General features: G+C 39.0%; 1 protein-coding gene across 3 annotated transcripts in view; it reads left to right on the plus strand.

The window, feature by feature from the left end:
* The window catches only part of LOC141754265 (CUB and sushi domain-containing protein 1), a 467,652-nt gene that overhangs the window by 408,380 nt on the left and 43,635 nt on the right, over positions 1-15,637 (plus strand). For all 3 annotated transcript variants that reach the window (XM_074613208.1, XM_074613217.1, XM_074613228.1), the window contains 8 exons: positions 556-701; positions 2,781-2,861; positions 5,124-5,237; positions 8,078-8,194; positions 9,111-9,182; positions 10,284-10,430; positions 13,891-14,079; positions 14,181-14,366. In XM_074613208.1, coding sequence (XP_074469309.1) covers positions 556-701; positions 2,781-2,861; positions 5,124-5,237; positions 8,078-8,194; positions 9,111-9,182; positions 10,284-10,430; positions 13,891-14,079; positions 14,181-14,366 — 1,052 coding nt within the window. The remainder of the gene's footprint in view (positions 1-555; positions 702-2,780; positions 2,862-5,123; positions 5,238-8,077; positions 8,195-9,110; positions 9,183-10,283; positions 10,431-13,890; positions 14,080-14,180; positions 14,367-15,637) is intronic.

Below are 15,637 nucleotides of genomic sequence, written 5' to 3' on the forward strand. Positions count from 1 at the left end.
TAACATGAATGAGAAATTCTCTATATGGCCACACACCAAAAAAAATTCTTTCGTTTTTAGAATTTTTTAGACCCATATATCACCATATGCAATAAAATATAAAGGATATATAATATAAAGAAATTTAATTTATTCTTTGATATTATATTCTTTTTTCTAATCTTTTTTTTTTTTTACACTTATGCTAGTTATTATAGTACTTAAGCATTTTAACACATCCTCTAGAGTATGTCAACCCCTGATTTCACTGTGCATATTGAAAATATGCACAGTGAATATTGAGTACATATGACAATACATATTGAGTATATGACAAATACATTGTTGAATATTGTTAGTGTAATGGCTTTCCTTGTCATGTAAATAATGAATAATGTGTGTAGTAAAAGTCAATCAGAGAAACAGTTATCTCTACATTATATGCATAGTAATCCTTCTGCCAACTGTTATGTGGTTTCTCTCTCTCCATCCTTCTGCTGCAATAGTTCAAATGTATCCTGCTTCCAGTTTAAGCATCATCAGTTGTCTTTTTTTTCTCTCTCTCTGTGTATTTAGGGACGGCTCAGATACGTCTTGTCCTCAGCTGGGTGTCTTCAGTGGCAACACGGCATTGGAGTCGGCCTACAGTACCAGCCCGAAGGTCCTGATCCGCTTTCACTCTGACTTTTCTACCGGAGGGTTCTTCATTCTCAACTTCCATGGTACAGATTCACACACACATTTACCTACAGTATATAAATACACTCATATGTACGTGTACGGCATATACTGTATACAGTTAAACACAAGCCCCTTTCACACAGAGATTCTGCAATACTGCCATATACTGTAGAAGATCCGCCTTTACGCCGGCTTTGCGTTTTCACACTGAACCAAACAACGGTGGCATAATGCCGACCCAGTGTGTGATTTTAGATACCATCACAGGAGCAAAAGGGGCGTGACTTTTAACACAACAAGGCGGAATAAAGGCACAACCGTCCCGCCTTGAACAGGCTGAGTCAAAATGGCTACATATGAACACAGTTATAGGGACAGATATACCAAGAACCAAGTATTTACACTGCCAACTACCACTTAATGCATAGTTGTTTAAACATTTCTACATATATTTTTAACTCAAACATCTGCATTTGTGAATACCTAACTAGTTTTATGCAATCAAAAATGATATCTTGATAGTGTCTCAGTATGAGGGTGGGTAGTGCTTTGCAGTACTTGCTACAATACAAAAAAAAGAGAGCGATAGAGATGCTAGTGTTTCCTCTTTTCTTCTTTTTTTTCACTTCATTCTTCCAATGCTTTTTCCATTCCTTCGTTAATATTTGGAAGAATAAACAAGGTCATTAGATTTTGGTGGTCAAAGGTCAAGGTCACTGTGACCTCACAAAACATGTTTTTGGCAATAACTTAAGAGTTCATATGCTAATTCTGACACATTATTCAAACACGTCTAATAGGATAAAATGATGAAGTGATGACATTTTGGACAGACATGGGTGTAAACTGCACCTCGACTGGTTGGCGGAGGTATATATTACCATGAGGCGGTAGTTCTAGTTGCTTATGGAACCAGTGAATCATTACTTGAAAAGATCATCCACACTTGAAAACACTTGTTTTTCATTTCTCCCTCAATATGCAGGTAGAGAAATAGAAAAAGTTGAAAAATGAATGATGATCTGAACCCACAAGGCCACCTTGACAGACTCTTCAGTTTATACTGAAAATATTATTAATATTATTACATTTTAATTTTGGGCTGCACGGTGGTGCAGTGGTTAGCACTGGCGCCTCACAGCTAGAGGGTTGCAGGTTCGAATCCGGCTTGGGACCCTTCTGTGTGGAGTTTGCATGTTCTCCCCGTGTTAGCGTGGGTTTTCTCCGGGTACTCCGGTTTCCTCCCACAGTCCAAAGACATGCAGGTTAGGTTAATTGTGGACTCTAAATTGCCCGTAGGTGTGAATGTGAGTGTGAATGGTTGTCTGTCTCTATGTGTCAGCCCTGTGATGGACTGGCGACCTGTCCAGGGTGTACCCCGCCTTCGCCCAATGTCGGCTGGGATCGGCTCCAGCCCCCCCGCGACCCCTAACGGGATAAGCGGTTGCAGATGAGGAGATGAGGACATTTTAATTTTTTTTTTTACTTCCAGGGAAATACATACGGTCCTGCCCTCTACATTTTGAATCATGCTGCCCAGAGATGCATACTTGATTTATAATGTACTATTCATACTAGATAATAAGAGCCTGTCAATTTACAGTTAACGCAAGGTCACCATGTAGACTTAGCATGTGAAAGACATGAACGTGCACATTATATGCAACATTTAAAGCCCTAGTTCAGGTTTGGTGAACAGAGGCCAACCTTCACAGTAGCCTACGTGGCCGCTGGAACAGTCTGAGACACAAAGTAACCTCATGCCAAAGTCATATCCCCTATAACGCCATGATACAAGCATGACTGCCTCTAAAGAACTGCGTGGATATTTTAAATAATAAAGATCACAAATCACATCCACTGTCCCATTCTCCACACGGATGCTCTTTCAAAAGAGGCAATTACACTGCTTGCTTTTGATGATGTCAATAAACTCCTTTACAGCGACAGAATGAAGAACAGTGAAGCAACATCTTTGTTTGCCGGTTGTAGTTTCTTTGGTTCATGCACATTGATTTAACTATCAAAAGATTATAAAAGACACACTCTTAACAGATCCCCCCTTCTTATCACAAATACGAAAGTGTGTCAATGCTTGCATGTTTTGCACCTCTCTCCAGCCTACCGTCTGAAGAAATGCTCTACTCCCCCTGTTGTGGAGAATGCAGAGGTGATCTTTGAAGATGAAGACTTCCAGATAGGTAATAATCCTGATTTATAATAATATGACCTTTTGATGCAGTTAATCAGTGGTTGACTAAGTCTTAGGTGAATGAAAGTGCTGCTGTTGCACCAATTTACTGCCAAACTGAAAATACTTAAAAAGAAAACACAGAAAATAATAACCAATCACCATAATAGAATAACCTACAAGACAGTTTTACTGAGAACAAGACAGCTGAACCTGCTTGACATTTTTTTTCAATCAAGTTGTTCTGAGCATTCTTCAAAATGACTGTTTTCAACCTTATCTTGTCTGGTACATCTTAATATCAAAGTGAGTCCTACCTGACGGGACTGACAAACTCATAATCAGGCTTCTAAGAGGTCATTATTCTGCTGATTGTAAATTACTCTACTAATGCCTAATGGGCCACATTACTTTGTACATGCATAATCTAAATATAGCAGGCTAACGTTAGTCTGTCACTGTTAATTATATTTTGCTTTATTAGTGAAGCTGAGCCACATGCTCAAATAAAATCCATTTAGGGTACCACTGTGTGTGCATGTGTATCTGTGACACACAGAAAAGATACAGAACAGAGATAGATTCACAAAGGAAAATCCTGTCATGCAATATGTAGATGAATGGGTGGATGGAAAGATAGATGGGGAAACAGCTGGCTCCATCAATGGAGAAAATATAAGCCTCCCAACAAGTCTAAAATTGTCTTAATGGTATTCATAATAAATGTTGCAACATAAATCTGAGTTCCGGCTAGTTGTGGTTAATAAATAGCACTATTTCAACAACTAACTGTTTATTTAACCATAGTCTTGTTTACTTTATGCATCGTGTAAATTGTGTTGAACTTGGCTGAACAAATCTTGGACCAGCCTCTTTCTACTTAATGTACTGTGTTGAAATGTATCATGAAATATGGTCTCCCTATAGCTTTTGAAAAACATCTGTTTTCGCTTGTCAAGTTCTCCATTTTCCCTCAGCTGTGTGTTATGTGATTTGCTCAAAACATCTTACTCCTAGGTTTGGTGACCTTTTAGATCAGCAGGAACTGTAATTTTGAGAAGAAAAAAAATTCATAAAACCCCAGCAAGATCAATTTACCCTGCCGGTAGTATGAGGAACCTAGTCACTGCTGGAATAGTTTACAATCATTTCTCTGCGGAAATCTCACGTTTTAAAATGTCAACTTTTTATGAATTCAGAAAAGTTAGTTGATTTTTTTAATGATTTGTTGATTTGGGGGATTTTTTTTGTTGACCTTTTTAAAGAGACGTTTAAAGTGCATTGATCAAACTTCAGCATCATGGAAGACTTCATTAGCACTCATATTGATATTAAAAAAAAGTCATTAGATATAATGTTCCAAACAGGACATAGACAAATGCAACAGTGATCCACAGAGTGATAGTACTACACCAGAGTGTTATAATAGTAATTGCCACTTGTACTACACAACAGCAGCGCCAGGCCTGCACCTGTTCACAGCTAGAGTGAAGCCATTCTCTGTGACAGAGTAAAGACCAAAGGGAGCTAGTTTGGGATAATCATTCAAAGAAATCTCCCAAGCCCTCCGAACATTGGAGTGCATATACTGTGACTTTTACATTCACAAAACCTGGCAGAATGGAGCACCTCAGAGACATCACCAGCTTTGTTGTCAGTCAGTCTGTCTAATAGCCAATTATACAATCTGTGAACAAGCTCAAGGAAAGGCTAAATGTTGTTGTTTGTTCTGTTCAACAATTTTAAAGTCCATGCCCCATGCTGTGAGCTTGCACGCTATACTGTATGCCTCCTGGGCAAAGTTTGAAGCAAGCATTACATCTACAGTAGCTGACAGGTGGTATAGTTGCCTGATAGCAGACAGAATTGGAGTGGGTGGATTCAAAGGTCTGGACCCAGACAAAGGTGGTAGATCTCCACCCCTTTTGAGATGTTATGCCTGTCAAACTTTGCCTCTCAAAATGGAGAAACAAAAATGCTAAATCTTTTGGAACTCTCTTCTTACAAAAATCAGATGTAATAGATTAAATAATGTGCACTACTCAGGCAAAGACCATTTGAGGATATTCCCCCAAACTCAGTCTCTTTAATGCTAAATATCCTAGCTATGTGAGTATAAACATATTGACTTAAAAACCTGAATCTACCTTTCAATATATTTTGCACAGGGAGTTTTACTTGTACAATCATCAAGACTCAACTCTGCAGAAACACTTTTTAAATGTATAATTTGTGATGACTTAATAGAGGTTTTGTTATTTTCCCGCGTCAGGTGATATTGTGAAATACCGCTGTTTACCTGGATACACACTGGTTGGGAAGGCAGAACTGATGTGTAGACTCAATTCCCATTTGCTTTTTGAAGCCCCGTCTCCAACATGTCAAGGTAAGGCAGTCCACCTCCCGAACCATTTACACGATATACTGTATACTGTACGTGCATGTCTATGTGGAAATCATATGGTGATGCTCTATCAAAATGGTTTGAATCTTAATTTAAAGGACCGATATGTATTATATTTACTGTAATAAATCATAAAATTACCATGATATGTCATCAGAGATAAAGGAAACATGCAAAAGTGAAATACTGGCTTCTCCGACAACAATGCTATGTCCAGTATGTTCTCCTTTGTTTCCATTCCGGTTTGAAACGTCCGGAATATTTTTGTTTTGGTCGGTGTGATCCGTCCACGGCCCATTTCAACACCCTGTTGCCACATATGAAACAAATTGGCATGCAGTCACAGTATTCTGCAGCCATAGAAGCAGGCAAACAAACTGGATAAACAGACATAATGTTAACGTTAGATTCTACCCGACCTAAAAAGCCTCGGCACATCTCTCACACAGCCGGTGAAGTGATTCCGACTACTGCTGTTGGCCAGAGGCCAATGCGGTCATGTCTAGAAGGTAACCCTCAAATTGCAAAAACGTGCGCTAACTGCTATCAGTCACACTGAAGGAGCAGCCGTGCCACAGCTCTAATGTTTTGAATTTGGCCTGCTGTTACCCATTTCAAATGCTAGCAATCAGTTCTACACATTTTTTCTTTAAATTGTGTTGTTTAAATATTTTCCCCAAATAAATCTAAATACATTTATCCTCACACCTAAGCTTATCAATACTTTACGAATCCTTGATCTATAGTATATGTTGGAGCATTTCTTTGATTTAAGCATTTATATTTTCCACAGCATCGCTTCTATTCTATTAAACTGAATTTACTCAGAGTGCAGTCTTGTTTTTCATTTGTCTGTAGAACAGAAATGTATGTATGTATCAACATTGTAGATGAAATATTAACCTGAGAATGCTATAGTATGCTCACATGTTAAAAACTGTCCAAACACCTTTTAACTAAAAATAGTACCCCAGCGATTTACAATTGCACTTCCATAAAGTTGGGGAACTCATAAGAAAAATGACTGAAAAAAGAAAAGTCAAAATCAATACAGGGTGAGATATCCTGACATTTAATTAAACCCAAACTCCAAAACATCTGGATCCTACACTTTCCATAATGTAACTTGAGGCGTCTTTTTGTTAGATCCTCCCACCTGGTAAAGACCTACATCTTTCCAGGCCTCTGATTTTGTTGACAAATTTGTCTCCAGAGCCACCCGAGATACAGTATATCATACAGCTGTTTACACTGGCCAAATGCTACTCCACATGAATAGTAAGCTGATGTTGAGGTGTAAAATTGGTGGAGATTCCCTTTAAAAATACAGATCACCTCTCCACCCATTGTTCCATAGCGTTCATGAATTGTAAATCATATAAAATGATGGTTACCATTATCACACAGAATTTCAGATCCTAATGGATGAAGGTCATTTATCTCATCACGGTCTGGAGTAAACTTTCACTATGAAATAAGTTTAAATGCAAAATGTTGGTAAATGAGTACGGTAATGGCGGCCTATTTATGAAAAACATCACCTTAAAACCCACGTCTTCTGAACTGGACTATTTTCCAGATGTCGGCTCAATCTGCATTGAAGAACTTTGAACAGCCTTTATGCTAATGTCTACATAAATTGGCCAGCAAGGTTCTTGTGTTTCATGATAATACTAATACAAATAGTAATATTTATTATATATTATTAGTAGTACTACTGCTGCTGGTACACACAGGTGAAGCAAATATTTCCAGAATCAAGATGAAATCCGTTATAGAAGATATATACTTTTGGCTTGTCATAGCATGAAAAGCACAGGTGAAACACATTGTGTTTTGTCCCAGTAAGTCATGCTAGTGAGCCAGCATGCACAATACCAGGACCCTGGAACTAGCTCATCTAAATGGACTGAAGTGTTTTTTTAATGTTATCAATTACACCTGTGCTTTTGCTGCTATGACATGCCAAAAGTCTATTAGGCAGATTACAACAGAAATATTTTCAAACTATAAACAAGAAAATGTTTTTGCCAAGGGGAATCAGGTAGCAGAAATGCATTCCCATTAGCACTGACAGTTTTTCATAGTCCAACAGTCCTAGTGTTGTGTTGAAGTTGAATATGTTAGATAAAAACTGGAAAACTATTCCACTTAGTCATTATCCTATATGATTCAAAAGCTATTCAATGTTTCTTCGATACAGTGGTTCATTGTGGCATGCACTTCATATTTTCAGTTAGCGGCATCAACACTACCACTCTGCGAAGTGCTGGTAGCATCTCCTGGTATTTCTATGAGACAACTGAATACTGATTTGAATTTCTCTTTTGAGAAGCAGGAGCAAAAGAAGCCAGCGCTCTTATAAGAGGACATGCAACCAAAGTGCTCCCCCACACAAGAGTTAGAGTTCAGCTCCTTTTGTGTGAAATCCTGCTTCCTAAACAGTCATCACATAGAAAGATTGGGAGAGGCTTCCATTGCCTCGCTTGTGCTCAAGACGGATAATAAATGAGCATGTTTTAAAGGCAGAGAAGACGGGCATGTGGCCTTCGGATTACATACATTCTGTTTTAACCTTAACATGACCCCTAGACATGCAAGCAAGTTGTATGAAAAGTACATTTCCAAAGGTGGGTTGCATGTTTGTTGGAGAAAGGATACAGGTAATGGAAATGTGCAGGTCAACAAGAACGGAGGATGGATGGAAAGGATGCAGGTCAGGAAAGAGAGTTGAAAGAAGCTAGAAATGTACAAAAGAAAACCCTGAAAAGTTTTTGCTGTTTTGATCAATCTGACTGGATTTTGTCAATTATCTCTTGCAGCCCAGTGCCCAGCCAATGAGGAGCGGTCTTTGTCATCAGGAGTGATACTAAGCCCCGGGTTTCCAAGCAACTACCCCAACAGCCAGACATGCTCCTGGCTGCTACATATGGTTCAAGGTACAGTGTGTGACGAGGGGTTGCTGTTTGTATGCGTAGGGGTGTGTACATTTGTGTGTGTGTGTGTGTGTGTTGTACAGACTGTACTGTATGTACAATGTATGGAAATGCTGGTACTGTCAAATTAGGACTGTCAAATGATTAAAATATTTAATCGCAATTAATCCTATGATTGTCCGTAATTAATCACGATTAATCGCAAATGAATTGCACATTTTTTTAATCTATTATCTGTTCAAAATGTACCTTAAAGGGAGATTTCTCAAGTGTTTAATGCTCTTATCAACATGGGGTGGGCAAATATGCCTTCTTTATGCAAATGTATGTATATATTTATTAGTAGAAATCAATTAACAACACAAAAAAATGACACATATTGTCCAGAAACCCTCACAGGAACTGCATTTAGCATAAAATATATGCTCAAATGATAACATGGCAAACTGAAGCCCAACAGGCAACAACAGCTGTCAGTGTGTCAGTGTGCTGACTTGACTATGACTTGCCCCAAACTGCATTTGATTATCATAAAGTGGGCATGTCTGTAAAGGGGAGACTCGTTGGTACCCATAGAACCCATTTTCATTCACATACCTTGAGGTCAAAGGTCAAGAGACCCCTTTGAAAATGGCCATGCCAGTTTTTCCTTGCCAAAATTAGTTGAGTAAGCTTGCAGCGTTATTTAGCCTCCTTCGCGACGAGCTAGTATGACATGTTTGGTACCAGTATCTTCATCTGTACTTTGAGCATAAATATGTATAAACGTTTGTTTATGCCTCCATGCATTTGTGTGTGTGTGTGTGTGTTTGTGTTTGTGTGTGTGTGTGTGTGTGTGTGTGTGTGTGTGTGGTATACTTTATATTGCACAATGCAGGTTTTTGGATGTGTTTGTAAATGATTTTGTCTTGTTTCCCAGGTTACACCATCAATATCTACGTAGAGATGTTCCACAGCGAGAAACAGTTTGATGAACTGGAGATCTTTGATGGTATACAACGCTTTACCTCTCTATATTTGCTACCCCTACACCTAGACACACACAAACACAGCATCCCACAGACATGCACGCACACACATACTCGCACGTAGCTTTAATTCATGTTTGTTTATGAAAAGTAGCACAACAGTTAATAAGATGCACAACACTTAATTCTCATTTGTGGTGTTGGGGAATTTTCCCCGCAGGAGTTCCAACTAGGTTGTGTAACAGTAAATGTGAAAGTGTGCAGATGAGCTTGTGTGTGTGTGTAACTTCACTTTCTTCTTCTTTATTTATTCATATTTATTTACATAGTATATTAAGAACTTTATATAACTTTATAAAGCCAGTAACAACTAACAGTGTTTTGTTAGGATTTTTGCCAGGATATCAGCTCTTAAAGTCACCAGACCCGTTCACAGCGCCCACAGCTTAGGTTGTTAAACAGCAAACATCAAAACACGCCATCAAAACACAAATTAGATCTCACTAGCTTTTGAAATATGTGATTTGTATTGGAATCCACAAGCAGGGATGAGCTTATACAGTACTAATGTGTGTATCCCGCTCAGCTCTGTCTATTTGTATTTATCTTGCCTGGTCCTAAACAGACTCGAGCCGCCTTTGATGTTGCCGACAGCAATGGCATCATTGTGGAGTAGGCGGCTGTGACTGGAGTCTGAACTTACTTCGGGCTCCTTAAACTGCTTGGTTCAAACAGCAGACATTAGCACAGGTGGATGGTTGTGGTCGATAAACCTGAGATGGAGCTAAACAATATGGTTCAATCAGAATCATGTAGAACAAGTAATTTGGAGGTACTTAGCAACTTAATGATGCTGTCACCTTCATGTGCTGCATGTCTCAGAAACAATAAAACACATTCTGACTGCAGCATATTGTTCATCTCCGTCTCAGGTTAGGCTAATATCCATCTGGGAGATTGTAAGATTTTTGGATTTTGTGAATTTACTGATACACACATACGAAAGAAGTAGTTCCCCCAACACACAGACCGCTAAACACAATGACATATTGTACTTGTATGCATATACATGAGGATATATACAGTATACTGTACACTGAAGTGTCATTTATTTGTTTCTCTAGGATCCTCAGGGCAGAGCCCTTTGCTTGTCGCTCTAAGTGGTAACCACTCATCTCAGTTGAACTTCACATCTAAAACAAACCAGCTCTACCTACGATGGTCCACTGACCATGCAACCAACAAGAGAGGATTCAAGATACGTTACTCAGGTACATACAATATCTTTAATTTTCTATCATTCTTTTTTTTCCTTTACACTGTTTATAATCAGCCGGTTATGTTATCATTAGAGAATAATATCAGCAAAATCAAACACCAGTTATCTCCTTATCTGTTTAAAAGTACAGTGTGTAGGATTTGGCGGCATGTAATGGTGTGGTTGCAGAGTGCAACCAAGTGAGTACCCCTACTCTAACTCCTCCCTTTCCAAGACTGCGGTAACGTGAGCTATCGAGTGCAAAACCGTGGTAACGCTGTTCGCCTCGCTCAGAGGCCATCCTTACCATAATAACACTACTTTAACAATAACGGAAGTCAGATGACGGCTGGTGGTACCTCGGTTTTGCACTCTGCGGCTCACGTTACCGACGTGTCGGAGAACTACGGTGGCCTTCAGGTAATGTAAAAATGCGAAAAGACTCTCTAGAGCCAGTGTTTGGTTTGTCCGTTCTGGGCTACTGTAGAACATGGCAGACTCCGTGAAGAGGACCCGCTTCCTATGTAGATATAAACTGCTCATTCTAAGCTAACGAAAACACGATTCTTAGTTTCAGATGAGTTATGAATATTATATTTCATTTCTGAGAGATCCCCGAAATGTTACACACTGGCCCTTTAAATTAAAATGAATTGTAACAGTGCATTAAAACTACAAAGCTACAATGTGAGTTTTTTTACGCAAAGAAGATGAGTGTCCTACCATGTCAAGAAAGCTGTCAGCTGTCTCCTCTGCTTTATCTCTGCTGTTTTTCACACAAATGAAACTGTACCCATCCTGCTGTGTTGAGAAATCTGCGACTAATGTCGGCTGAAGTGATTTGTCTCTAATAGCATGAATGAATAACCAACCCCAGCGCCTTTCTTCTCATGAAAGTGAATTTATGCGTCAAGGATATACAGTAGGTACCTGAGCCGTGATCATTTAGAAGACACTCCTAATTGGAAACGTTCTCTTTAATGCATCAGGCTAATTAAGAGCGAAAGAGAATTAGGGAATTCACTTAGTTAATTTGACAATTTGTTTCAGATTGAGTGTATTATCTCTATTTATCTGCAGGTTCTTGCCAACACTGTGGTGTTCTGATCATTAGCTGTGTCCGGTTTTTCAGCTGCTCCTTAATCACAGCTTTTAACTTGTGTGAAGAATTTCTTGAAGATGACCACCGATTTCAGTCATAGAAAATTCAATTTACAGTGACACTGATCCAGTTTGGACTTGAGAGGAGTGCGTCACAAGGTCGGTCTCCTGGCTCTCTATACTGGAAAAAAAATGTGTGATGTATTTTAGTCTGTGGGTTGTATCAGCACAATGGCCTGAAGTAATAGTATTGTCTTTTCCCCATGGTGTTGTATTGGCCTGACAACTGCAGCTATATAGAGAACAGAAATTTATAGTTGAGAGATTTCACTTACACTTACCATACACTATTAATGCTCTGGTGAGCGTTATATTGAAACACACCATACATATGGACAGTATGTATTCTATACGTGTGTTTATCAACTGCTTATGGACTTTTTCTTCTTCTTGAGGTTGAAGACTTGGTTTTGGAGTTCACAATTAAGTTTAGATTTATGGTGAAGGGAATGCATTATGTCTATGAGGGTCCTCATAAATATAATTCAAATTAGTGTGAGTGTGTATGACCGTGGGTCTAAGTTGCCTACGACTTGGGCTCTAACAACCGCTGCTGCATTTTTCTTATCATTCTTTAGATTGTCCATGCTTGCTTTAGCTGTGAAATGGCCTTGGAGACATTGTTCTTAATTGCATCATGTGTATATATCCACTGACCTTTCTAAAAGCAGCAATAAGACTCATCGCTCGCGCACAAGCTTCATGGTGATTCAATTAGAAATCCAACTCGTATCGTTCTATCTCTGTTTCTCTACTGTATTTGTTTTTTGCTGCACTTTGGTCAGGCTGTAAACACTTGTGGGAGTTAGTAAGTTTTAAGTATCAGCAATGGTACTGTAGTAGTATCAATAATATTCATCTCAGCATATTTTTTACTGCATATGTGTGTGAACAAGGCTATTATATTTATCACATAAACATTTAGGGGCTTGTATTAGTCAGCTAAAGCTATTTAAAATGGAACAAAAGCCAAAATGAACAAGTTTGTCAGTATTTCAGGGACACATTATTGGTAGCTGTCACAGATGGGTAAAAAGATTGTGACAAAACAAAACTGAAAGTATTCAGTATAATTATAAAATCAGGCATCGTGATCACACTTTATTAATCTAAAATATAGTAGATTATGTCAAGGCTATGGTTATTTGTAAGACTAATGGAACTAGATATGGAGCGATGTTGGTTGGACAATTGAGTAGGCCATGACGTTCAGATGAAGCTGCCTAACCATGGCATTGTCTTTTTGGTTTCTTTAGCAAGTGGCCATGATATAAGCAAAATGATATACTGCAAGGTGTCCCATTATAGTGTGTGTCATTCTTTGCCTCTGCATTGTCCATTACCCTGCAGCTGGTGCACAAAGACTCTGCTGACTCTCTCACCGCATGTTCCAGTATAGCATATTGTACAGGACATGTGCTTTCACGTGCATAATTACAACATTCGCAGTCCATTGTTTGACATGTATTTCTCTTCATTAAGTATTAAGGAACTGAAGGACGAGGCCTTCATCCCCTGACTGAATGTTTCTGCGACCACAGAATGATCATGTTAGAGAAGTGGAGTGATAAACTTTATGGTGCAGGTAGAACAGATTGATTTTAGAGCAGATAGAGTGAGCAAAGGAGAAGCCATACGACTCTTTGGGGAGAGGGAGAAATGAGATACCTCTTGGAAAGAAGGATTTATAGATGAAAATGAAAATTACAGTAACTCTGTCGTCCTAACTGGAATGGGAAAGTCATTCCACCAGTGTGAAGCCAAAAGGGAGAAGAGCCAAGACCAGGTGGAGCAATGACCACATCGGACAGGGAAGGGAGAGCCAAGTGGCCCATTGTGGAGTTTTCTGCCGGATGTTTAGATTGTTCTCCACGCTCTAGCGGTTATGCTTTTATACTCCAGGAAGACAAAAACATTGCTTTACTTGAAAAGCTTTCAGCATAAGTACTTTATTTGCTTCCAGTTTTTAAGTAATCTGTTTGTGTAAGTAACTCTATCACAGGCTTGTGATTCGTTGTATGTTGATTAACTCACTGATACTGTTGCTAGCTGTAATGCCAGAAGGGACATAGATTATATTTGATATATCTTTTATCCAAAGTAATGGGAGCATTAGTGACATATTATTTCAAGACACACCTTTTTTCACTAAAAAGCCCCAAGAAGCTAACCTACAATTGTCTCTCCTCTAATTATTTTCAGCGTAGAAAATGAATTAGACTAGACTGGTAATTGAGTTCTGTGAAGTGAGAACACAGAGAAATACTTTTTATTAAATTGTTCTTCCTCCGTCTCTCTCTCTGTCTCTCCAGCTGCCTACTGTAGCATTAATGATCCTCCAGTGAACGGTGGCGTGGTCAACCGAACCAAACTCCGTCCAGGTAGCAGACTTCAGTTCTACTGTAACCGTGGTTACCGTATGATAGGCTCAAGCAACGCCACCTGCAGGCTCCACTCCAATGGGCTTTTCCAGTGGGATGCACAACCACCTTTTTGTCAAGGTAAAATTTGAGACACATTCTTCAACAAAGTTGACAAGCATTAAAAACTTGCAGTTTGAGAAGGACTCCCCTTGAACGCTTCTCTCTTTGTGATGCGGCAGCTGTCTCATGTGGAATCCCTCAGTCGCCGGGCAACGGCAGCTTCCATGCCAACCAGTACACCGTTGGTAGCCAGGTCACCTACCACTGTAACCATGGTTTCCACCTTGACCCCGGTGTTCAAATGACAGCAGTGTGTTTGGAGGAAGGCACCTGGAGTAATGCTGCCTCAGCACCCAGATGCCTACGTAAGTGTTATTTAAATATGATTTAAGGGCAGTCAAGACTGTAAGTTGACGAAAAGAGAAAACAAATCTGAAAGGAATACTTCACCCTTAAAGCTTTGTTTGCATGCCTCCACAGTGAACGTGTCAAATCTGAAAACAGCCGAAAACGTAAATACCAAGTAAATACGGAGTAAATCCTCAATGAATTGAAGTAAATGGAGGCCAGATTTAACAACAGCAAAACATCTGTTTACAAACTCTCACACAACTCGAGCAGTATAATCCAAGTCTCATTTATTCCACTCGTATGCTCAGTACTTCCCAAACACATGCATTTTTGCAAAAATTGTCCTATTTAGAACACTTCCACCACTACCGTCTCATGCTTGTGCATATATGCTCCGATTCTGTGCATTTTTTTGTTTTTTTATCAAACTACAGTTCCCAAGGTCATGAGTTAAATTTCACATTTCGTTCAGAAAAGGTATATGGCCAAATAAGTTCTGGTGGCATCACCTATATATAAAGTATACAGCATATATTAATTTATAAATTATCAGGGCTGTCAAACAAGATAATAATGCGTTGACGTAAGTTTGTTTTAACGCCACTAATTTCTTTAATGCAACTTGCAATTTTTAGTTTGTAGCGGGCTCAGTTTTAAAGCTAGAGGATACTGGTATTGTATGAAACTAAAAAAATCTAAGAAATCCATTGGTACCAACCATTCGTCATACTAGCTTGTCAAGAAGGAGGTTAAAAATACGCTCCAAATGTGGGCTAAATTTTGGAGAGGAAAAACTGGCATGGCCATTTTCAAAGGGGTCCCTTGACCTCTGACCTCAAGATATGTGAATGAAAATGGGTTCTATGGGTACCCACGAGTCTCCCCTTTACAGACATGCCCACTTTATGATAATCACATGCAGTTTGGGGCAAGTCATCAGCACACTGACACACTGACAGCTGTTGTTGCCTGTTGGGCTTGAGTTTGCCATGTTATGATTTGAACATATTTATAATGCAAAATGCAGTACCTGTGAGGGTTTCTGGACAATATCTGTATTTTTTTTATGTGTTAATTGATTTCCAATAATAAATATACACATACTTTTGCATAAAGCAGCACATTTGCCCACTCCCATGTTGATAACAGTATAACATACTTGACAAATCTCCCTTTAAGGTACATTTTGAACAGATAAAAACTGTGCGATTAATGGCGATTAACTATGGACGATCATGCGATTAATAGCGTTTAAATATTTTAATCGACTGACATTCCTATAAAT

This window comes from Sebastes fasciatus, chromosome 2 (genome assembly GCF_043250625.1).
Source record: "Sebastes fasciatus isolate fSebFas1 chromosome 2, fSebFas1.pri, whole genome shotgun sequence".
NCBI classification, from domain to species: domain Eukaryota; kingdom Metazoa; phylum Chordata; class Actinopteri; order Perciformes; family Sebastidae; genus Sebastes; species Sebastes fasciatus.